Source organism: Podarcis tiliguerta (assembly GCF_965153285.1).
Source record: "Podarcis tiliguerta genome assembly, chromosome: 9".
Taxonomy (NCBI): Eukaryota; Metazoa; Chordata; class Lepidosauria; order Squamata; family Lacertidae; genus Podarcis; species Podarcis tiliguerta.
Genome location: NC_139542.1, coordinates 34,774,925 through 34,799,625, shown reverse-complemented (window position 1 = coordinate 34,799,625; position 24,701 = coordinate 34,774,925). Strand labels below are relative to the sequence as shown.

General features: G+C 40.5%; 1 protein-coding gene across 3 annotated transcripts in view; it reads left to right on the top strand.

Annotated features, from left to right (window-relative positions):
• The window catches only part of MGAT4D (MGAT4 family member D), a 38,356-nt gene extending 20,101 nt beyond the window's left edge, over nucleotides 1-18,255 (top strand). For 2 of the 3 annotated variants that reach the window (XM_083457393.1, XM_083457395.1), the window contains exons 5-15: nucleotides 1,484-1,530; nucleotides 2,710-2,823; nucleotides 4,518-4,593; nucleotides 6,067-6,181; nucleotides 8,672-8,802; nucleotides 10,372-10,479; nucleotides 12,288-12,481; nucleotides 13,344-13,422; nucleotides 15,097-15,202; nucleotides 16,534-16,646; nucleotides 18,050-18,255. In XM_083457393.1, the coding sequence (XP_083313519.1) occupies nucleotides 1,484-1,530; nucleotides 2,710-2,823; nucleotides 4,518-4,593; nucleotides 6,067-6,181; nucleotides 8,672-8,802; nucleotides 10,372-10,479; nucleotides 12,288-12,481; nucleotides 13,344-13,422; nucleotides 15,097-15,202; nucleotides 16,534-16,646; nucleotides 18,050-18,100 (1,134 nt within the window). In that variant the 3' untranslated portion in view covers nucleotides 18,101-18,255. The remainder of the gene's footprint in view (nucleotides 1-1,483; nucleotides 1,531-2,709; nucleotides 2,824-4,517; nucleotides 4,594-6,066; nucleotides 6,182-8,671; nucleotides 8,803-10,371; nucleotides 10,480-12,287; nucleotides 12,482-13,343; nucleotides 13,423-15,096; nucleotides 15,203-16,533; nucleotides 16,647-18,049) is intronic. The other variant, XM_083457394.1, reaches the window with a different exon arrangement.
• The last annotated feature ends 6,446 nt before the right edge of the window (nucleotides 18,256-24,701 follow it).

The window sequence follows — 24,701 nt, the reverse complement described above, 5'->3', positions numbered from 1 at the left end:
GAAATTATGGTTTTCTTAGGCAGCACCTGCAAACAAAGGACACGTTCTCACATATATTAATGTTGCAAACCTATGGTGGTAATCTTTCCAAAACTACATAAGTAGTCTTACTGCATATACAGCACAAGATACTGTGGGCTTGCTGATCGGAAGGTTGGCGATTCAAATCCCCGTGATGGGGTGAGCTATCGTTGCTCTGGCCCAGCTCCTACCAACCTAGCAGTTTGAAAGCACGCCAGTGCAAGCGGATAAATAGGTACCACTGTGGTGGGAAGGTAAATGGCATTTCCATGTGCTCTGGCACGCGTCACAGTCTTCCATGAGCCAGAAGCAGTTTAGTCATGCTGGCCACATGATCCGGAAAACTATCTGTGGACAAACACCGGCTCCCTCGGCCTGAAAGCGAGATGAGCGCTGCAACCCCATAGTTGCCCTTGACTGGACTTAACCATCCAGGGGTCCTTTACCTTTACCTTTTTACTGTGGACATATTGTGTGATTGCTCTAAAAGATCAAATGCTGCATACTAGAGTTCAATATTTCTCACAATTGTGCATTATCATGACTTTAATATTTGAATATTTTATGGGTATTCCTGATGGCATTAACAGGGGTCAGCAAACTTTTTCAGTAGGGGGCCAGTCCACTGTCCCTCAGACCTTGTGGGGGGCTAGACTATATTTTTTTGGCGGGGGGGGGGGGGGGGGATGAACGAATTCCTATGCCCCAGAAATACCCCAGAGATGCATTTTAAATGAAAGCACACATTCTACTCATGTAAAACACACTGATTCCCAGACCATCTGTGGGCTGGATTTAGAAGGCGATTGGGCCGGATCCAGCCTCCGGGCCTTAGTTTGCCTACCCATGCATCAATGCATAAATGTATCAGAGATGTAGAATGTGTTCATAGCAAGCTTTAGAACACCTAGAGCAATGCCATCAAAAAAACCCCTGTTTGGTTATGTTGTGGGAATGTGCTGTAACTTGGTTGCTACAATTTCACATATAAATGCAACAGTTTGGAAACACTTGGAATAAACTGTTGGAAGTTCTCTGTAATGGATGTCCTGAGGCAAGGAAACTGCTTGGGTGAATTTTCTCACCAAAGGTTTGCGGTTTGTGAGAGTTTGTTATTAACTCAGCTGCGTTTCCATTATTGAGAACAAATCAGGAGGGTATAGTTCATTGCTGCAAGGTAAGAGTCATAGATTTTTCTAAAAGCAAAACTTCTGCATATAATTATGAGGAAAACTACATACATCTTAATCCTTCTATATAATATAAACAAGTGTGCAACAACTTCTTTCTATTTAATTTTTAATAGTCATATAATAAAATTAATTCTGCTGTGTCCATTGTTAAGCAATGGTGACCGTAAAATAGAATAAAATGATTGCACATATGGTTTCCTGTATGATTAGCACAACTTCTGTTTTCAGAAAATAGCAGAAATGTTGATTATTATTTTCTTAATTTTTAGGTGGATTTAAAATATGTTAACAGCATTGCAGAAAGCATCAGAAGCCGGTAAGATTTTTATAATATGTCAGTTTATGGCTGCTAAAAATAAGTAATATTATGCCATTAAAAATACCGCATCAATAAAAGTTTACTTATCAGTAACATGGATTACTGTAGCATATACTGAACTAGATATTAAGATTTACAGTACTAAGGAAAACAGAAAAATAATAGTATTGCAAAGTTTAGCTAAATCCTTTAGTTCTCTCTTTCTCTATGACACTACTTTGCATTTATAATCTTTAAATAAGTGAACTTGAGACTACTTTCCACATAATTTAACTATGCCAGCCCAAAGCACCCTTGTGTGTATACAATACTGAATTCAATTACTTACATTCTATGAAGTAATCAGAAATCTTTACTAGTATCTAGACATTTGGAGTAGCAATTCTTCTACCCTGTTCTAGGTTGCTGTTGGTTTTACTTTCAAAATAATATCCTACTTTTATGTAATAAAATGTAAAGAGTGCCTTTGTGATGTCAAAGGTATGGAAAATATGGCTTTTAGAAGTTGGTCCCATAGGTTTCCTAGGAGAGACTGGTTGGTTCCTGAGGCTCCGGGGCTGCCTAGAGTCTGGCGAACTATCTGTTTGCTGCCTGTGCTAATAGGGCTCTCATGCTAGGGGTACTGTGCTGTGCTGTGGATTGTGGAGGGAATCCTTGCCTCCAGACTTGCTGGAATGGGTTGGCTCCCTCTGTTTCCTTGCAGCGTCTGCCTCAGGCGGTGCAAGTGCAAGAGGCGGCACTCTGCCTGCCCCATTGCTTCCACCAACAAGAAGGAGGCCTTCTGGCACATGGCACTGCTGTTTGTCTTCCCTGGTCCCAGACAGAGAAGCCAAGCAGCAATGCTTTGAAGAGTGCCCCATCTCCCACCAAGATGAGAGGCGGGAGTCAAAGAGGGGCAGGAGGCACAAATGCCCATTTCACCTAAGGTGGCAAAACAGGACAGGCCACCCCTGAATGTAGCGGTGGCGTATCTCAAGCCACAGAGCAATTGCAACAGAAGATCACTTTGCCCAAGTCTGCAATACACATACACAGGAAAAATTAATGTTTTATGCTAATAAAATGTACAAATGTCCTCCCACAAGCATGAATAAGCCCTTGATCCTGTATGCAGTTTGTACCTCTGAACAGAAGTTCACCAGAAGAGAATACTGTTTTTCTTTTTTCTTTTCTTAGCTTCCCAAAGGAGGCACTTTCTGGAGTCCTGGAGGTTGTCTCTCCCCCTGCTTCCTATTATCCCAAACTCTCCAATCTCAAGGCATCATTAGGGGATTCAAGTGAGAGAGTAAGGTATGAAAGGCGGCGTGTGAGGATTTCAGACAGCATGTTATTAAGCGTTTTAAAAAGAGGGTTGTTTTATTTATTTTAAAGTGAGTATCTTGGTTTTAAAGCTTCGTTCCCAAAGCAGCTCTCAGTATCTTGAAACTACAAGGCATGGTTCAGTCAACAAGTGCCACAATTGCAAAGATAAGCTAAGTAATTCACCCCAGGGTGGAGCAGAGTCGGCAGCTGCAGCTTAGAGGAGGCCTCAGAGACCTGCTTGGCCTCTAAGCTCTGCTCAGTCTCTGGAGCGTGGGGACAGCACCCTTCCCCACCAGCAGCCCTAGTCTTGGGCCCAATGGCAGTAGCCAACTGACTCCCAAGTAAACCTGAGGGCACCCAGGTGCATCCGTTTCCAGCGGAGACTCACGGAAGGACACCCTCACCGCTCTTGCTGGGGAATCAGTGCAGCCTCCCTACCTGTGGTGGAGTGTAGACTGGCAGGGGTGCTTCTGTCAGCATCATTGAGCACACTCAGGTGCTCCCCCCCTCCCCAATACCTGTCAGTGTTGGCAGCATCCAGCTCCCTTGGTGACCCCTCCCTCCCCCAGCTGCCGCCACAGGACCATCTTGCCCTGGGGGGAGTAGAGGAGACAGAAGCTTGAGGAATTATCAACACCCAGCCCCCACTGTAGCCCCTGCCTCCCTCAACTGTAACCACAGAGGCTTCTTGCCCTGAGGGAAGTGAGAACATATTCTTCGAAGCAAAGAATTTGCATTTTTCATTTTAAGGTATTATTATTATTATTAAAAATGATATACTCACAAAAATGTTATGCAAACTGTTTTTTGAGGTCCGTCTGAAAAGAGGCATATCAATTACTTAAATAAATAAATTTAAAATGCCTATGAGCCATTACTACTTTTAGTAAGAGGTAGTCCTGGGAAGAACTGATTAGTAAGACCTAGATCCAGAAGAGCAACAGTTTCTTTCTGGGGAATATGACCCCACCCAGGCGAAGTACTGTATATCATAAACTTCTTGTCTGCACTGAGTGTTTATTTGCTGTTATTCAGTCTGTTGCTGATTTCAGGCAAATATTTTAAGCTGACTTTTTCACACCTTTTTGAAATGGAAAGGAGAAATAAGCGCTGGATGTCACTTGTGCATTGTTGGCAACTCTCTCCAAACCTCCAGACAATCTCCCCTAAAGTTCCATGCAGAAGTTTAAAATCATGGTAGAAACAATAAATTTCTGCAGAACCCCACACAGGATAATTACTTATGGTTATTATTCTGTTTGTTTAAAAATGTAAAGCAATTAGTTTGTATTTCTTGTAAACAAACACAAACAAAAAACAAACAAACAAACAGAAGTCTTCTAACACCACCTTCCAAAACTTCCCACTAAGGTAGGAACAGAGTAACTCAGGGCTTCCAACTTGCAGCCTATGTAGATTGTGCAGAAGAAACTCTGGTTGATGTACTGAAAGTTGCTGATAAGTCCCAGGGAAACAACAAAGTTACAGTCCCTGTTGTCACTCTCCCAGTGTAAATTATTAGCCAGGGTCACCAAGTCAGTTTCCATCCTCACTACCATCCAGAAAACTAGATTGAAATACTGTAGTTATAGATAAGAGTTTGCTTGTGTCTGTCTAAAATGAAAGTATAGTATGAAAGTAAGCTCCTCTTTAAAAAAACATAATTTGTTGCCTCCGTTTAGATGGAGAACAAAACAGAATTTGGATTATAGCTTCTTAATGATGTATGCCCAACCAAGAGGAACATTCTATTTACAGGTAAGTTCACATGCTACATAAATTGCTGCACTGATTAAATTTGTTTTTCTTCTGTCCTTTGTAGTTGTGCTACCATTAGCAACGTTTTCAAGGCAGTTTAAGGAAATAAACCCTCTTATCTGCAGCTTCCTTTTTTCCTTATGCAAGCTATAAATTTCATTTCTTCTTTTTAAGGCCAGTGTCTCTGTAAATCAATAAAAGGTTGAGGGAGGTTTAGATAAAATTGTGTCAATATTTTCAGTGCAATCGTTCACAATTTCTGAAGTCCACGAGGGTCCCTTGAGAGACTTTTAGTCATGCCTGGGAACAGATAATGGCTGTACAGGAGCCATAAGAACAGGCAGCCAAATCCCTCTTCACCTGGGGTGAATTGTAATTATTCTCTGTGTCCATTTAGGTCCGCTTCATCCTGAGATAATTAGGCATTTCCAAAGCTGAAAGCATCTTTGAGAAGCTCTGTTTCAGGAGTTGTTAGAAAGTGCTTTTTATTAACACTCAAGGGAGATGAAATGAAAACATTAAAAACTACAGCAGCTTTTAGCAGCTTGATTCAGAACTCATGCCAGAAAAAAAGTCAGGAACATTTATTGGGAGTACTGTTTCACTTCAGCAGCACTCCTGGCACCCACAGCTTTTCACAAGATGATGTTCTTATTTGTAGCAATTAAATGTGTGTGTGTGTGTGTGTGTGTGTGTGTGTAGAAAGCAAGCAGGTTATTCATTGAAGAGACATATCAAATTTTTAAAGTAAAAAAAAAAGCAGTTCCAGTGAGAAAACTATGCAATAAGGCATATCAATTTACCTACTGTTTGATGAGGGAAAATGCTAATGTTTAAACAACCTTTGGCTTCAATTATCCAGTTTCCACATTTGAATCTCCTCAGAAGACATCTTATTATTTCTACTGCGCCAAATTTAAACTTCTCAGTTCAAGTCATTAATCAGCACTGCTGTTTAATATATAGTTAATATGTAGTTAATATGTTTTTTGCAATCTTTGATACTTTTTAATCAGCCTACTAGTGATTCTGACTCTCCACCTTCTCACTCTACCGCTGTGATGCTTATATGTAGTGCTTTTTTTTCTAAAAAACACACGTTTAGGGGTACTCTCATTTTCCTACTCATATTGAAATACTGCCCCTCAAACTTCGATTCACAAACTGTTTAAGGGTATGCATACCCCTGCATCCCCCCAGAAAAAAAATCACTGTTTACACGCCACCCAAAAGATTATCCAATTTTGTGTTCATCCTGCAAACCTAGGATACAGCGATGCCTCTTCTATGCCTCCATTTCTGCTAATCTACTATGGAGTACAGAAGTGACTTATATTTATATTGATACCCTGTTGCCATTTATTTTCCCTTTGCTTATTTCATTTATTTATCTGGAAGCAACAAAATTACAGTATCTGTAAAGGGTCTCTAGATCTATGGCGGCAATTGAAAAAAAGTTGATTTCTTTTTCAGCTAGAAGATGATATTATAGCGAAACCATCATATATACAAACAATCAGTGAGTTTGTTGTGCTACAGGACTCAAAGGAGTGGATGTTTCTTGAATTTTCTCAGCTTGGGTTTATTGGTAAGTAAAGTAAAGTAAAGTAAACCTATACAGCATCTTAAAAAGTAGAGACATCACCTTACCAACAAAGGTCCGTATTGTAAAAGCTATGGTTTCCCCAGTAGTGATGTATGGAAGTGAGAGCTGGACCATAAAGAAGGCTGATTGCCGAAGAATTGATGCTTTTGAATTATGGTGCTGGAGGAGACTCTTGAGAGTCCCATGGACTGCAAGAAGATCAAACCCATCCATTCTTAAGGAAATCAGCCCTGAGTGCTCACTGGAAGGACAGATCCTGAAGCTGAGGCTCCAATACTTTGGCCACCTCATGAGAAGAGAAGACTCCCTGGAAAAGACCCTGATGTTGGGAAAGATGGAGGGCACAAGGGGACGACAGAAGACGAGATGGTTGGACAGTGTTCTCGAAGCTACCAGCATGAGTTTGACCAAACTGCGGGAGGCAGTGGAGGACAGAAGTGCCTGGCATGCTCTGGTCCATGGGGTCACGAAGAGTCGGACATGACTAAACGACTAAACAACAACAGCAACAAAGCAACATTATCCAAGACTGCAAAGGAGCAGCCTAAGCAAGAGAGGAAGTATGTGCCTATTATCAGCAACAACTTTGCTCCTGAATTAAGAATGATTTTTTCATTCATTCATGTTAGTAGGCTGAACTGAAGGAGGGGTGTGCTGGAAAAGATGCTCACAAAACCCTTCCGCTACTTCTAAAGTAATATAGGTGGAACAAAAACCTCACTTGAGAATTGAACCAAACTTCTCCTCCCCTTGGACAATCATTGGATGCAGTTTCTTTTCTTATTAATTTATGGGAAGTAGTTGACAGGTTGGAACAAGGAAATGTTGAACTCAACATTATGACAGCATAATGATTTATAAACCTATGAGGCAGATCCAAGGAACAATGAGTGGAATTAACCTGTAACGGAACCAAAATAGAGTATCTGTACTGTGCAAGTTTTTAAGTTCTTCCATTAATAAATCACCTTGATCAAACAAAGAAAGCAAAACATGGCCCAAGTAAATTAGCAGGTACTTAGATTACATATAATCTCCAGAATTTGCATTTAGAAACAATGCAAAATACTGCGTAAGCAACTGTTGCAACAACATCAACTAGTTCTGCATGTTTTGTTCTTCCTTCAGGGTTCATCCTATCTGGTTAAGGCAGTATTACAGGTTGTAAGGGGCATTATTTTTTAAACGTGTATGCTGTTCATTCATAGTTGAATGCTTTCATGCCCCACTTTGATTTTGTTTGAATGCTAAGCATTGGATTCAATGGGACTCAGAAGAGCTTGACTTTGGCTGGATTGTGCCCTAAATCTTTCATGCCCCACTTTGATTTTGTTTGAATGCTAAGCATTGAATTCAATGGGACTCAGAAGAGCTTGACTTGGGCTGGATTGTGCCCTAAATCTTTCATGCCCGTTTTGATTTTGTTTGAATGCTAAGCATTGAAATCAATGGGACTCAGAAGAGCTTGACTTGGGCTGGATTGTGCCCTAAATCTGGCTGCACTTCATGAAAAAGTATGAGAACTGAAATACAGCCACCTTCAAAATTTGCACTCATCTGAATTTTGCAATGCTGTTCTCCAACCAGCCAACATTTACAAAAAAGTATATATTAGGTGGAAGTGTGCATAAAATTCCATACATTAGAAAATATAACATACAAATATGCATTATGTTAGGAGAAAGTGCTTGTAAAAATGTGTACATTAGCCACAGCTGTATGCAAAAATGTGTACATTAGAAGAAATTTGCACCAAAATTCTGATGATTTTTTATGAGGATTCTTAAAAAAAAACACAGATTGCAGCAGATATATGAAGAACAGAATTTAAGATGGGAAAAATGAGAAACTGAGAGAACTAAAATGAATAGATCTTTCCATCCCTACTTATATCCACTCTGAACTTGAGGCCAGTTGTTGCAGGTCCTGGTTAGATTTAGAGGATCATTTGCAGTTTTTGAAGCCCATGGATGTAGATAGAATGTTTACATGGATTAGACCAATTGTTTATCCTCTCAACCTTGCCTGCCCTGTTAAAATCTAGCAGAAAAGGATTGACTGGATGGTTCCAGCAAGTGGTACATGCCTTGCTGTGAGAGGGAAAGATGCTCACTACCTTGAGAAAGTAGGTGGTGCCACCCCTCCTGAAGAGGTCATCACTGGACCATGAAGTACTACGACCTAGGGATGGGTGATAAATTCAATTCAGTTAGCATTTAAAGGCGAACGTGCCCAATTCATACAAGATACCAACTGAAACAAAACCATCCTTCAAAATTTGTACATCTCTAAATTTTGCAGTGCAGTTCTCTGGTCAAATGATATGTACAAAAATGCATACACTAGCATAAAGTGTGCATAAAACTGCATATAATCATGGAAACAACATGCACAAATGCATTCTTTTGTGCTTTACTGTGCAGTATGGAAAGTTGTGATTTACCTCTCCCTTTTTGAAAACATCATTTTCAGGAAAATTATTCCGATGCAGAGACTTGCCGCTGATAGTTGAATTTTTGTTAATGTTCTACAAAGATAAGCCAATTGACTGGCTTCTAGACCACTTACTTTGGGTTAAAGTTTGCAATCCAGAGAAAGATGCAGTAAGTACTACAATTATTAACAAAAGTAAGTTGCATGGGGGTGGGGCAGATGGGCAAACACTGACAATACAATTACATTTTAGAACAAAAAGAGAAGGAAATTGTTGCTGATTACACAACTGGAATTTCCAAACAACCATTGGGCAAATGGACAGCATGAGTTCACAATAATTAACTCAATCAAATTCCATAAATTTCAGTGTCAATCATGTCACCCCACTATGAAAAAATGCATATTCCATTATTCTGTAAGTTTGAATGTAATATACTGTAACATGACAGAAACAGAAATGATGAACACAATTAAAATACAAAAAAAAAAAAATGCTGTTATGTACAAAATAATTTAATAAATCCGAATTAAGCGGTTGATCATTTGCATTTTATCTGTTGATATTATTGTGGTTTTTTAATTGGTTTTCAATTATGGTTAGTCACCTTAGATATGTTATGGGTATTTTATTTTAAAACCAATTTATAAGTAACACAGTAAGTTGATACAAGCTAGATTTGTGCACAAGTATTTGCATGTGATATTCCATTAGAATTATACATCTGAGTTTATATATTATTCTGTCATTTTCAAGACCGGTATTGCTTTATATATTTTAATAAGATGTGGTTTGTTTATTTATTGCTTACATGTAGATCTAGGCTTTTCCTTCATTAAACTCAAGGTATAATACTCTATTTCCCCCCTCATTTAATCCCCACAACAACCCTCTGAAGCAGGTTAGATTGAGAGGTAGTGACTGGCCCAATATTGCCCAGAGAGCTTCATAGCTGAGTGGGAATCTAAACTCTGGTTTCCCAGGTCTTAATCCAACACCTAAAGCACTATGCCACACTGAATCCTACTAAAACCATATCTGCTGGAATATTGGACCTAATTTTGAAGTTGATCAGTTGAGTTGATCTGTAATTAAACTTTTAATCCTACATTTTTAAAAATCTTACTCTTTCCCTTATTCATTGTTGGCACATAAATACTAAACTTGAATTGAGTTTGTGTGTAGTCTTTTTCAACAAATATCTTTAAAGTTAACTAGAAGCCTACAACCAAGGAATTGGGTGGTTAGTTTAAATTGATATATGTATGATATTTCTTTAATGTTTATCCCATCCCACCCCTGGCTACTGTGTCTTAGCTCTCATTGCTTCCTTAGGGTTGCAGCACTTCCAGTAAAACAGGCTTTGGGCACTGTGACATTTCTTTAGAGCCCTCTCTCACTAGTCTCTACTTGCTTCAGTTCCTTGTCTCATCTACATGTTGAGTGAAGACATCTCTGTCCCCTTCTTAAGTGTGAACACTGTGCAAATGCAGCAAGCAACACAAGCAGAGGGACAATGACCTTGCTGAGCTGGTAATGTGAGAACCCCCCCCCCCCAGATAAGCAGTGTCCACAGTCAGTCGAGCACCACGAACATAACAAAGTATAGGTGGTTTATTCACCTGTGACGGAATATAGTTTGGAATAGTAAGTTATAAATATGTAGAGAAATTGAAATGCAGCTGAACGTGGTTGCCTCCTTCTGTTGTTGTTTTACATGAAATGGTTTCGTTTTCAGAGACACTGTGAACGGCAAAAGACCTATTTGCGGATCCGTTACAGGCCATCTCTCTTTCAGCATGTGGGAATTCATTCTTCTTTGGCTGGGAAAATACAGAAATTGAAGGTAAGTTCTATTAGTCATTTGCTTCTTTCTCAACATCAAGGTGTCAATAGTGTAGAAATACAACCGTCACCAAGTTCAAAGAGAAGACAAATAAAGTGCTAGAGACTTTGTGGAAGCAATGCAAAGATGCCAAGACTAGTCCCCTGCCCTGCACGGTGTCTGCTAGCAAAACAAATCACAGTCTCCAGTTGCCGTTAGTGATTGGGTGATTATTCATGGTGGGAGTGCTCAAGAATGCAAGTACACCTGCTTGGATGTTACCTCACCCCTCTTTAGCTTACAGTTGAAGAATGTGGGGCTTGCCACCTCCATGCCCCACAGCTGCAGGTGACAACTCCATGCAGCCAAGAAGTTGCCTTACAGGGTATTTTCAGAACTACACAGAGCTGACATTTCCAGCAGGGGATTATGGGTCTGGCCCAACAATCAATAGCTGCATGTGTTTTATAGTTTGAGAGTTTGCTCTGAACTGGCTGCACTAGCCTTCTGTCTCTCCCACCCATTGTCCTGCCTCGCCCAAGGTAAGAATTATTTTCCTGAAGAAGTGGGGTAGATGAAATTGGTAGGGAGAGTAGCGAGGAATTTTGCTACTCAAGTGCTCAAGATTTTGACTTTTCTGTGGTAGCACCATGACCATGGAAAACCCTCCCTAGAGGGTGTTGTGCACTGCCCCGGAGTCTGTCTAGATGAAAGGTGGTTTGGAAATTTTAAAAATATATATAATTGAATGGTTGATTGTTCAACCTGAGAAGCTCAATTAATTTTAGGGCTAAGCAGCTGGGTGCAGTTTGCCTGTCCCTAATGGTCATAGACTTTCTTTAGAGATGAGTGAATACCTCTTGTTTTTATACCCCACCCTGCAAAGTGGCTGAAATTTTGGGCTTGTCTGCATGCAGGCAAAGTTTCTTTCCAAAAATGGTACATAAAATGTAAATATTTGTTTAGATGATCTATGTATGTGTGACATGCATGGAACGGGAGCGAGATCATAGCAGCAGGTTTCATTCTCAGGGCTGGCCCAAAACATTTTGCTTCCTGAGTTGGAGCACCACATTTGTCCAAAGTTGACGTGCATAATAACCAAGAGTGGCTATGTTATTTTGGAACTGGAGGCAAAAAATCTCTCATGCACCTCCACTTTTGGAACAAAATTACAACAATAAATTAAGTAACTTGGAATTAGCTGCTCTTTCATACTCCCCAAATCAGCTGCCCGAGGCAGCCATCTCACTTTGCCAGATGGTAGGGCTGGCTCTGCAACACTCAGTGTAACTTTTTTCAGTTAGGCTGTGGTAGCACATTCCATTCCACTGTGAGAGCCATCCAGAGCTGCATGCTTGTACACCTGCCCAGTCTGCTAACTGTTGATGGGCAACTCTAAGGCTTCTGCTCTGTCTTCTTATGGTTCCATAACAGATTTGCACCAGGTGTTCATTCAAATAGAAAACTATCCAGACAGCCTTTCAAATAAAGGACTGTCCCATACGAAACAGGACATGCGGCTTTCTTTCTGCGCCTGAGGTTCACCACCGCAGTCTAATAAATGCATGTATGTTGATACCTGGATCTTACTCCTCTCCTACATGAATACCCTGTTCTTGCACTGGTTGGTCGAAAAGAGTTATAGTTTACACCTCATCAATGACGCCCACTGATTTTATTTGCAAAATGTTCAGTGGTGCATCCATGACTATAATTTACAGCACATTTAAAGTATAAAGATTATGGTTTGTCTTAGACCTTCATTTTGTTGATAACTTTGTATTTCACTCTCTTTATATAAAAAAATATACATTTATGTCTTACAGGATAGAGATTTCGGCAAAAATCCATTACTTACAGCACATGTCAACCCAGCTGCAGAAGTTACTACAAGTCTAAAAGTATTCCAGCACTTTACCCTAGAAAAAGCTTATAAAGGAATAGAATTTTTCTGGGCTTTTGCTCCTGTGGCTGGAGATTATATTCTGTTCAGCTTTTGGCAGCCAATAAAAATAGAAAGGTAGGTATTATGATGCAGGAACATTTCCTCTAATTTGTTTCTCATCCAAATTGCCCTCCCCAAGCTCTTTAATCTCTCCCATGGGTGAAAAAGCTGGACACTGGGATGGGGGAGAAATTCAGCTCAGTTTGCATTTACAGTCTAATCTACCTATTCTGCATTTCCTGAAACAATATGCAAACCAAGACACACTCATCCTTTGAAATTTGCATTTTTCTGAATTTTGTAATGAATTTATCGAACCAAATAATGAGTAAAAAAAATACATATTGTAGGCAAAGTTTGCATAATTATGCATATACTAGTGAAAACCAGATCGTGAAAGCCAGATGGGCGGGGTATAAATAATAAAAAAAGAAAAGAATATACAAAAAAATCATTATATTAGTTGGAGTTGCTTGCAAAATGTGTATATTATGCAAAAATTGCATTGAAACGTGTCTGTTAGGAGAAATTTGCACTCCAATGTTGATACACTTTCATGAGGATTAAAACAAAATTTTAAAAACAAGCTGATATGGAAATGTGGAGAACTTAACTTAAGTCTGAGAACCTGAAATTGACTCATTCAACTATCCCTATTTGAGAAAAACATCTTTGATGGAGAAAGAAGTAAGCACTGTAGCCCACCACTCCTCTGATTGAATTTACAGTTCTCTGTACCTTATTTGTATTTTTAAAGAAGAATACAATCCATTGGCAGAGTGTTATCTGCCATGTAACTTCCACCCTCAGTCTGTTTATACTCTTTCTTCCATCTGTAAAATATTCCCAGAGAACATTAAATGGAAGACCTGTCATAAAATAACTATAAGTTAAAATTTTAATGCATTATTAATTGCCCCAATAATGTGTTTTGCAGGTACCTTTTTAAAAGCGGAAATGTCGAACATCCAGGAGATATAATAGTTGATGCTACTGTAGAAGTTTTACCCAGTGCTGTAAGTATTTCAGCTCTCACATAAATATAAAGCATTTCAAATCTTATTATTAATATTAGGGAGAAGTCTTGCTCTTTGCTTAATATTCCTGGCCAGCAGTCATAACCTGTCAGGATGATACCATCTCAACCTCATACGGGACAATTTTGTCAAAATTCTGCTCAGAGATAAGCATCTCTCCTGTTTTATCTCATCCAGGCACTGCTTCTGATCTGACTTCAGCATGTGGTGGCATGCTGAAGTAATTGCCATGGCCTTTGGCAGCACTGCAGAAGTCAACTTTGACTGAAAACCATGGCTGCCATAGTGCAAAATAATAATTTAAAAAGTCAATCTGTTATTGGAGCAGAGAGCAGTCTTTGAGGACCAGTAGTATATGTCTTACAGGCACAGGCACTTATATTTTAATAAATTCTCTTCTATATATTGGTATGTTGCTCTGATAGCACCTTGTGTGTTTGATCAGCTAAAAAAGGGGGGGACGGAAGTTGGGCCTGCCTTGTAAAATTTCCTCCTGCAGATCTTTTGACTAGCAGTCTTTTACAGTGGTACCTCGGGTTAAGTACTTAATTTGTTCTGGAGGTCCGTTCTTAACCTGAAACTGTTCTTAACCTGAAGCACCACTTTAGCTAATGGGGCCTCCTGCTGCTGCCGCACCGCCAGAGCACGATTTCTGTTCTCATCCTGATGCAAAGTTCTTAACCCGAGGTAATATTTCTGGGTTAGCAGAGTCTGTAATCTGATGCGTATGTAACCCGAGGTACCACTGTATTTGTTGTAACCCAGGGATGGGGGACCTGTGACCCTGCAGGTGCTGTTGGACCCCAACTTGGGGAAGAGCCGTAGCTCAGTGATAAAGCGCTTGCCTTGCAAGCAGAAGGTTCCTGGTTCAATCCCTGATGGCATCTCCAGGCAGGGTTGGGAGATACTCCTGCCTGAAATCCTGGGGAGGCAATGACAGTCAGTGTAGACACTGTTGAGCTAGATGGACCAATTGCTGCTTCCTACATTCCTAACTCCTGTCAGCCTCAAGTAACATGACCAATGCTCAGTGATGATGGGAGTGGTGGCCCAGAAATGTTTGGAAGACCACATGTTGCCTATACTGTTGTAGTCAACTGAGGTAATTGGCCCATGAAGTGTTCAGTGGTTCTGTTGTGTTGTACACAACTGAGAACCCAGCTTATGTAACATATTGCAAATTGATAGGCAGTTTACTGATGGTTGCCAGAAATGTACTCACCAGAGCTTGGAAGAAAAGCAAATCTCTGGGTTTAATACATTGTGCTTTGAAACAATAGTGAACATACTGGTATAGTAGAAATGAATATGGGAAGGTAAGCTGTCAGCCAAAACTTTTATGCAACTAAGAATCCCTTTATTAATTATTGGAATTCCACCAATTTCTCTGATTTGAAAATTGTCCTTAAACATGTAAAAACTGAGAGAAAGAAAACACTGAAAAGAGTATGTGACAGTATATAGTGAATAATTTTGCCCAGGGAAAGTTAAAATATGTTAACAGCATACAAAGTTATTACAAACTAATTTAAAACTGAAATTGATTAGTTGGATATCATGGGTTATCACATGGTTAGCACTATTGGCTGGGGAGATTTGCAAAAGGGAAATGTGCACAATAAGGCTCGGCTTTCCTCTTGGAAAACTAGTTAGGATTTTGTTTCTTTTTATTTGTTACAGGAGATAGACATACAGGCTGCAGGAGGCAATTCAGGGAATTTTAAAATCGTAAAAACTCAGGATGGATATTTTCAAATAGGTAATATATATATATATTCTAAGATGGTTTCAGCTTGGTTTTTATATACTTCTAAACTGCAGCACAGCTTAAAGTTTTGCAATAATTTAGGGGGTGGGATCCAAAAGTTATACTCCTTTCACAACAATGTTGCATGAGAAAGTCGAAATCATTTATTTTAATACCGATTAGAATGCGATTGTGCTTATGTAGCCAAAACCACATTACCCCATTCAAGAAAAAAGTATTAGCAGCTGTGGGGTAGGGCTAAGGGTGGACACCAAAAACAGCCCATCAGAGCAGGAAGACAGGAAGAAGAAATGGGGGAAAGATATGGAGATAAGGAAGAAGAGAAGGAAGGGAGGGAAGACAGGGGATATAAAAGGTTGGATGTCTCAAGAAAGCAACACAACACAAGAGAGAAGAAAGGGGTAGCAAGATTGTGTTTAGTGTTGGAACATTAGAGGGGCTTGATGTGTGAATGCTACTGCCCTTCCACCCAGTGACTGCATGGCAGAGACAGAAATTCAGCTCACTTATTGCATAGCCAACTCTGGTCTGCATGACAAAGTCATGTCAAGTGTGCATTACTGTGCAAGTATGCACATCGCTTCAGTCTGACTTCTAACCTTAATGGTCTGTTCTCCTATCAGTGTCCTTAGCATGTTTGGCCGTAGGCTGCACCTATAGTAAAGAACATTGCCTTATCAAAGAAAGGGTGTGGCCTCATCCCAGCCTGTAAAAGGCTATCTTTTGGGGACTGAAAATTGCATCTAGTTGTGACTTTGCCTTAGTCGAAAGAGATTGTGGCAGCATAAATTAGGGGCATCTGGTTTTCTCTGATACCTGCTCCACCCTGTACCCTTCTGTTCTGTGTCATATATCATTCTGTTGTGGAAGGTCCCTCCACCCTCAAGAGTAGTTTTGCTGAGGAGCAGGGATGCAAAGAGCCCATTTGGGTTGAGGGGATTGTTGAAACTTGGATGTCCCAATTGTTGAAAATTGCATGCGCCAAAGCACCATTGGCTACAACCTAGAGCAAGGAAATAACACCTTTTTACAAACTGTCATGCAGGATCATGAACTGAAAACAAAAGTCACAGGTTTTCATTGCACAGTTTTAACATCACAAAGATATGCACCAAGGTTCTATTTTAATATGATAGTATGCCCACTTCAGTGATGTCTCATTAAGACGTAAAAAAAAATAAAAATGCAGTATTCATTTATTTAACTTTGTACCTTATTTGATGTAATATAAAATAAGATTTTTATTTTTTTATTTTTTACTATTCTGGGAAAATAGGTTTGTTACAGCATATACCAAAAATAATGTTTTCATTCACATATAGGCACATTCAAAAATGGAATAGCAGATGGCATCGTCAACCCAAACTTAGGAAATATAAAAGCTCTTCGTTTATCTATCCATTCTAGTTCTACTACGTGGTTGTTACTGAGTGAGGTAAGCATGTAGGAATAAAAAACTAGTCAAAAGATAATTAACAGAGCACTCCTGTTGGCTGGAAGGGGTTAAGATGGAGCAGAAATACCCCTCTGCCAGGGGAGAGGAGCTCTGATGACGAGGCATCCGTGCCTGTAAACCCTCAGTACAACTACAGATAATTCAGCATTTATAATTTACTGTCAGTGGTGTTTCCATAGTTGGTAGGCTCTGAAATGGGGCATTCTAGGGACAGTGTCATGTCAGAGGCAGCCTAGGGACCATGAGATCCAAAGACCCTCAATCCCCCCCCAAGAAACCCAGGATTGCACCCATTAACTGTGCAAACATGGAGGTGGCATAGGTTTCTTTGAACTGCTCATATTGAGCAGGGAGCGAAGAGACGAAATTAAAGTCCCTGTCGCTGGGTACATAGAAGGGAGGAGTGGCTGGGACCCTGCAAGTAAGCGGCATCACCCCACCTGCTGAAGGCTTTGAAAACCCAATTATTCAGCAAGCAACTGCACTGGGCAGCCCATTGACAGCAACTGAAAGAGTCTGAAGCCATCACAGCAGCCATCCATGGGTGTAGCCGGGGGGGGGGGCATGGAGAGGCAGCTTACCCCCATAAATCAATAAAAACACATAGCAAACCGAGGTTCTGTGCCCCCTAACAAAAGGCCTGCCCCCCAAATCCTGGCTATGCCCATGCAGCCATCTCCTCCTAACTGAGCATAGTTCATTCCCCCCCACCTACACCAATCAAAACCAATGGGGTGAATTTAGCAAATGAAAAAACTGGTATGAAGAAAAGAAAAGAAAAAACATCACCACCAGTTTCTCTGAACAGCATAAGCCATCACAGCTTTGGAGATAGCATAACATCTGCCAGTTCAGTTCCCTCCCATCTACCCTACTTAGAATTGCTCTTTAAGCACTCTCATAGGTAAGTCCAAGGGCAATGGTTTGCAAGAAGGCCTTTTGTGTCATGTGTAGGGGAAGAGCCTTTGCAATTAATGAGTTTAGAAGTGTGGAGACATTTTAGAATGTTCCTGTTTTCCCATTCAGTAACATTCTGAATTTGTAAATGGAAGATTGCATAAAAGGGAGATGGTTGTGCGCTTTCCATTTTTAAAAATACCAGATGCCATATAGCTGGAAAATGACTTCCAAAGCACTTCCAAAGCTTTGTCTTTACTGTTTCTTCTGGTGTTTTGGTTTTTTTGGCAACATCTTCAGACAGAATTGTTAATACTGATTAGTCTGTAAAATTTGACATTTTTCTACCTACAGAATATCTTACTGAGAGATTTGGAGGAAACAACTGCAAATTATGTAAAGATATTATAAGCAAACAAACCAAGATAAATGTTTTCAGTATTCCATAAATGTTGACAAATAAATTCTCATTTCTTTTTATGTAGATATACATAAAGATGCAGTGGGAAGAGAATAAGAAAGAAACACTTCTTTGAAAATATTGAATGCTACATGGAAACAAGGCCATCTAGTGGCAGCAGCAAAACTGTCAACTATAAAATGTAATCTCCTTCCTAATACAGTGTAGTAGGAAAGGGGATAATGTTACTTTAAATCTCATTAAATCTTATTTTTTTTGAAATACTGATAATATATTACCAACAGGCCCTTTGTAAATAAAAATACTTTCAATAGCTTAAACAAATAAGGATGCAGTCCTATGCACACATTCTAGGGTATAAAAACCCATAGGATTGCACTGTAAATACCACATGTTAATTTATTATACAGTAGATTAGCAATACACATTTTCTTTAAAAACCCATAGCGCATGATATTGCCAAAACTACATACCTTTAAAGTCCTATTACAGCAGGGGTTTTTAAATCTTTATTTATTTAATCCCATTTTTCCCTAACCAGCTGCTCAGGTAACGGAACTGGAATTCTTTAACTTTATCTTCACAGCAGCCCTTTGAGGTAAGAGATGCAGTGACACAAAGCAACCCAGTTTCCTTCATAACTAAAGCCCTCCCAAATGGACTGTGTGTGATGTGGAAGTTTCATAATCAGATTCCCCCCCCCCAATTTTTTTTCATAACAGCAGTCACATCTGGGGAGGGAGGCACTCAAAGACAGATTGAAGCAGCAGTCCTGGGAGAGGGCTTTTCAGCTTTTTCCTCTCTGCTGTTTTCCTAATTTGAATTGCCTGAAAGGAGCAACTGTTTACCTCACAAAGGGCTCAGGTGGGGGAAAGTAAATTATTAGATTACTGTGTAAAGTGCTCCTTTTTCCATGCAAAATGCCCTTTCCCCTTGTCTCCCATCACCAAGCTTTTCCCTCCTGAGCTCTGTGCGTGCACAACCTAAGGCAATGTAGCCCCATGCTATATCATCTGAGTAACAATTTACTTGTTGGTGTTGGTGTGGTGCGATAGGGTGCTGAGTTACATCCATCTTATGTTCTATCAGGGTGATAGGGGTGTGGCTGCTGTCAACATGGGACAACTTTTTCCAATATATTTTCCACATCTAATGCAAGTCAGTGGGAGGGAAATTCCCTGTGCCCGATCAGGGGCTGGAGTGTGGCCTTGCTTGGGGGGTGGGGCATAGGATTTGCCATCAGTGTGCACTTCTCCTATATCCCATCCACATCTTAACCCTGTTTAGTGTTGCTCAATGCCAGGGCTTCCCAGAATTAAACACTGATGATCTGCAATTTGATTGTGAATGAGGGAGCAACCTATGTGGCTGGACATGCCCTCGGTCTTGTCATTGTCATAGAGTGGATTAGTAATATTTTGCTGATTGGAGGGCCCACTGTGAGTCTCTTGTCATGGGCAGACCATTCTATGGTGAGTTTTGGGCTGAATGCAGCTATTCTGCAAGGGTGAGGGACCCACTGAGTTGGTCTACCCTTGGAGACTAATGGAGTCCTAAATGCTCTAGAAGATTTTCCAGCTGACATGACTGGTGGTCCCATCAAGGTTCTTGCCTCACTGATTACAGTGGACGCTCGGTTTGTGAACGTGATCCGTGCGGGAGGCACGTTCGTAACCCGCAGTGCTCACAACCTGCAGCGCTGTGTCTGCGCACGCGTGGGTCGCGATTTGGCACTTCTGTGCATGCACAAAGCACGATTTAGTGCTCCTGTGCATGCACGAGCGCTGAAACCCGGAAGTAACCCATTCCGGTACTTCTGGGTTCGGTGTGGTGCGCAACCTGAAAACGTGCAACCTGAAGCATCTGTAACTCGAGGTATGACTGTAATTGGATTCGTTCCAGTTTGGCTTCAGGCTTGGTCATGGCACCAAAACTGCCTTGGTCATTCTAGTTGATTAGATTTGTTAGGAAAGAGATGGGGGGGGGGGGAAATGTGACCCTCCTCGTTCTCCTTGATCTCTTGACAGCTGTCAGTACTGCTGATTATAGTATTTTTCTGGAGCCTTTTAGGAAGATGGAGGTTGGGGGCACTGTGTTTCAGTGGTTCCACTCCTACCTCCAGGGCCATTTCCGGGAAGTCATGGAAGACTACTGTTCAGTGTCATGAGATTGTCCTGTCGTAAAGGTAAAGGTAAAGGGACCCCTGACCATTAGGTCCAGTCGCGGACGACTCTGGGGTTCCACATCTCGCTTTATTGGCCGAGGGAGCCGGCGTACAGCTTCCAGGTCATGTGGCCAGCATGACTAAGCCGCTTCTGGCGAACCAGAGCAGCGCACGGAAATGTCGTTTACCTTCCCGCCGGAGCGGTACCTATTTATCTATTTGCACTTTTATGTGCTTTCGAACTGCTAGGTTGGCAGGAGCTGGGACAGAGTAATGGGAGCTCACCACATCGCGGGGATTCAAACTGCCGACCTTCTGATCAGCAAGCCCTAGGCTCTGTGGTTTAACCCACAGTGCCACCTGCGACCCTATGCCAATTCACATTTATATTAAGCCTTTGGGAGCTGTCATCAGGTGATTGGAATGAAGTGTCATCAATAGGCGGAGCCATCCAGTTCTCTCTCTCTGTTCCATCTGAATCTGAAGGCAGTGGTGGGCTGCATTTGGCCAGTAAACTGAAGCTGAATCCTGAAAAGACAGATCTTACCTAATCCCCATTTTTAAAATAGCTGCACTGGTTGCTGGTTCATTTATGGGCCCAATTCAAGGTGCTGTTGTTAGTCTTTAAAGCTCTAAATAACTCAGGCCCCAACTACCCAAAAGGCCTCCTCCTCTCCTGCGTACTCTCTCAAGTGTTAATATCAGCAGAAGGGATCCTCTTGGTTGTTCTACCACCCTCAGAAATGCAGGTGGCAGCAGCCCAGGACAGGGTATTCTTTGTGGCAGCCCCTAACCTGTGGAACTCCCTTGCCACAGAGGTGCACCTGGTACCTTGATTTTGCATTTTTGGTGAATACTGATGACAAGCTTTTTTACTCTGGCTTTTGACAAATATATGCATATTTGGACTTACCCTATTTCTGTAAATTTTCTAAATTTTCTTTAACATTGCGTTTTAATTCCTGTAACCCACCCAGTGAACTTAGGGTGAGTAATAAATTTACGAGGATTATTAAGATCATTACTGGTAGAACAGCTCTACTGGCCAAGTGTTCCACCAGTGTAGTTGTCTTGCCAGCAATGCACCTGGTATTGCACTGGTGCCCTGGTTCTTCTGCCAAATCCTAAAGCTCCTCAGCCAACATAATTCCAGTGTAGGATTGCCCCCTTTGAAGTTGGTTTTTTTTTTTTAAAGTTTGAATACCTTGATGTTTTTATTTTAAATGAAGATTCACTAGAACTTTGGTATTTTCACTGTGGTTGCATACAATATGGCAAAAGACGAAATCATTCACTCTTGTGCCTTGCATCTGTGCTGAATCATATGTGCATGACTCAGAAAAGTTTTAAAATAAAATGAAAAACTGAAGAAATTCTGTAAAAAAAAAACCACACACACCACAACCAAGTGCCTTTATAGTCTGCAATGTGTTTAATTCAACTCCGAATATATTACTCAGGAATAACTTTTTTATACAATACATATGCAAAACTTAGCATAGTTATCACCTCATAACTGGTCCTTTGTGTGGGATTGGTGGGCAGGATTTTCCAAGGCAACTAACCAATTTTTTTTAAAAAAAAAACACAGTCGCTTAACACTGAATCAACAAGAGATTAATAAAATATTAAAATCAGATAGCCACAAATCAAAACTAAACAAGACACATAGCAAAAATAATCAGGAAAATTGTCCATTAAATTTGAGGAGCCTGATCCAGCTCCCAGAACAACCTCCCACCCCACCCCCCGCCACCGCCAAGTCCACTGATTATGGCAGTGGTGACAAAAGAAAAAGTGGATAGAATAATGGAGCTGGCACCTAGATTGGGATACAAATTCTCCCCTCCCTGGTCATCAAAGGATCATTTGATTAGTAGAGAATGCAGTTACCCTCTTAGCTGTTCTTCACTGATCAGTTAAAAAGGGAGGCTGTGTGCTTGCCTATGTGTGTCGTGTGTGTGTGCGTGTGTGTCCCTGTCCTGTGTCTTTGTGTGTGTGTGTGCGCGCGCACATGAGAGTGTCAGATGACCACACTGACTTTAGCCCACCTTCACTGCTGGCATTTGGTCCCCTGAGAGTTGGCCAAGGGTGAATGCTGCCATCCATCAAAAAAAAGGGGGGGGAAGGTAAATACCCCCTATAATAAAATTACAGAAGAATAAAACTTCTTTCATCTGATAACAAAGTTGGTGCCTGTTAGGTGTCCCTAATGCAGAGCATCCTACAGCTTGGAGACCTCATTGTACAACAGGGTGTTGTGTTTTCTTGCAAACCAACTCCCCTGAGCAGTGGCTCTGTGCACCTTCCCATTAACTTTGCATCCAGTATATTCTCACTGCTGGTTTGGGAAGTGGTATACACACATTAGCCACAATCCGTATCTGCCCTGTAGTGTTTGTTTTTTAAAAAAATTAAATATTGTGTTTTGATGTGTTTCCCCCCCAAACCAGTTTCAATTTGAATTGAGAAAAAGAATAAACTGCCTGCATTTTAAGTCAGTAAGGAATACACAGCCTGTGCCTTAGGACTTCATAAACTGTCACCAGCATTTTTCAGACTTCTAGTCTCTTCCTCCCATCTCCAAGAAAAGGCATCCTTGCAGGAGAGTTTGAGGATAGCATATTTTAAACATAGGGCAAGGTACCCCCATTCTCTTAGGCTCATGGGTCCATCTAGCTGCCCTTAAACCCACTCGATAATGTTCCAGAACTGTTATGCATTTGGGGTTATCATGCCCAACTATCTGGTTATTCAGAGTTTAGAAAAGCTTTAAAGAGAAATGGCAGCTCATAAGGTTAAAAAAAAAAAAAGGTTAAAACTTTTCTAGTAAGATGTACAGTGTTGTTACTGTGTTGAGCTGCAGGGATGTGAGTTTTCTGGAAAATTTTGAACTGGAAATAAGCATTTGGAAATTTCAGTTTGCACTGGATATAATTTAGTATGTTTATTTTACATGTATCTATTAAGCACAGCTAAAAACATTGAAACTGCCAAGTTTGCATAATATTTGTATTTGCATTCATTGTTTCTAATGAACTTATGAAACGGATAATTGGCTGTGAAAAAATAAAGCACAGGGGGTAGAATTTCATCACTTTGTAAATTGATAAATTATGATTTTTAAAAAATTATTTTAATTGGTAGCTTCAGTATTGGATTATTGCAATGTATCTGGGACTTGCATTTGCTGCAGAAACGGTAGTTAGTGAAAAATGCTGCAGCCTGATTGCTACTCGCATATTATACCTTGGCTCAAAAGATATGCCCAGCCTGCCAATTGGCTACCAGGTCAAATTCAGGGTTTCACTGTTAGTATTTAAAACCCTGAAGAGTTTAGAATCAGTTGCCTAAAAGGATTGCCTTGCCCCATTATGTGTCACTTCAACAGCTTTGATCTACAGACCTTGCACTTTTTACAAATGCCGTTATGACAATTGTTCCACATTTGTTAGGAGCTGATCGTTCAGTATGGCAACAGCTACGCTTTGGAATTCCCTGACTGCTAACGTTAGGCAGATACCCTGATTAGACTATTATTTATTTATTTAAATGACCCTACCCAGATCTGTATTAAATATTTGATTTCAAATTTCGCTGATTTTTATCTGCGTATTATTTATAATTATTTTATAGTGTTGATATGCAGAACAGATTAGAGATATTTTGATTAAGTGGTTTATAATGTTTCTAAATAAATAAAACAAATTTGAACACTATGTGTAAGATTAGTTCCAAGCTTTGTTGGAGAGTCACATTCAGCGCAACAACACACGTTCCTTTCCCTCTTTATCACAAGGCCTGCATGGCAGAAGTGTTGTTGTTTTTTAAGTGGAAATCCGAAATGAAAATATTGTAAGCAACTAATGCAAAAGGAACTACTTCATGACATGTAATCTGGCACAGCGCAAACAAATGGTCATTAAATGCATGGAGTGGAGGCAAGGATGGAGCATGTAAAGCCCTGGAGACCATGAAGCTAACTCTCTGTGGTGTGTAGATATAGATTCTTGCTATATTGAGGTTGCACAAGGACATTCCCTTCTCTACCCACAGTGGCAAGCGAGTAGTTTTTCCATAGCAACTTACTCCATGGTTACACTGTTAGTGCCATATGGATGAGGCTGTTGAATGGAATGATACACTAGCTAAAAATAAGGGAAGGCAATTTTACTGGTGCTCCAAGACCTTATTCCCTCTGAGCTCATTTGGAGTGCATTATGCACACCACACTTCTGATGATAAGCTTAAGGCACAGAAATACAGGATTTAATTTCTTTTGGATGGGAGAGCACTAGAGACATATGGTGTTTTTAAAAAATATTTTACAAAAAAAAATACACATGCAGAAGTTAGTAGAGGCAAATGTGCTCTTTAGGCAGATAGCACAGCTACTAATACTGCATCAGGTTCCCAAATAAAGCAACTGCATCTTTCATGCATTAGTCAACTTATAAAGCTTGCTCCAAACTGTAGTTGTCTCTTTGGTTCTCCCCAAAATGTAGCTCACATCACAAAGCCTATAATGTCAAAGAAACATTAAAGTTCTTTT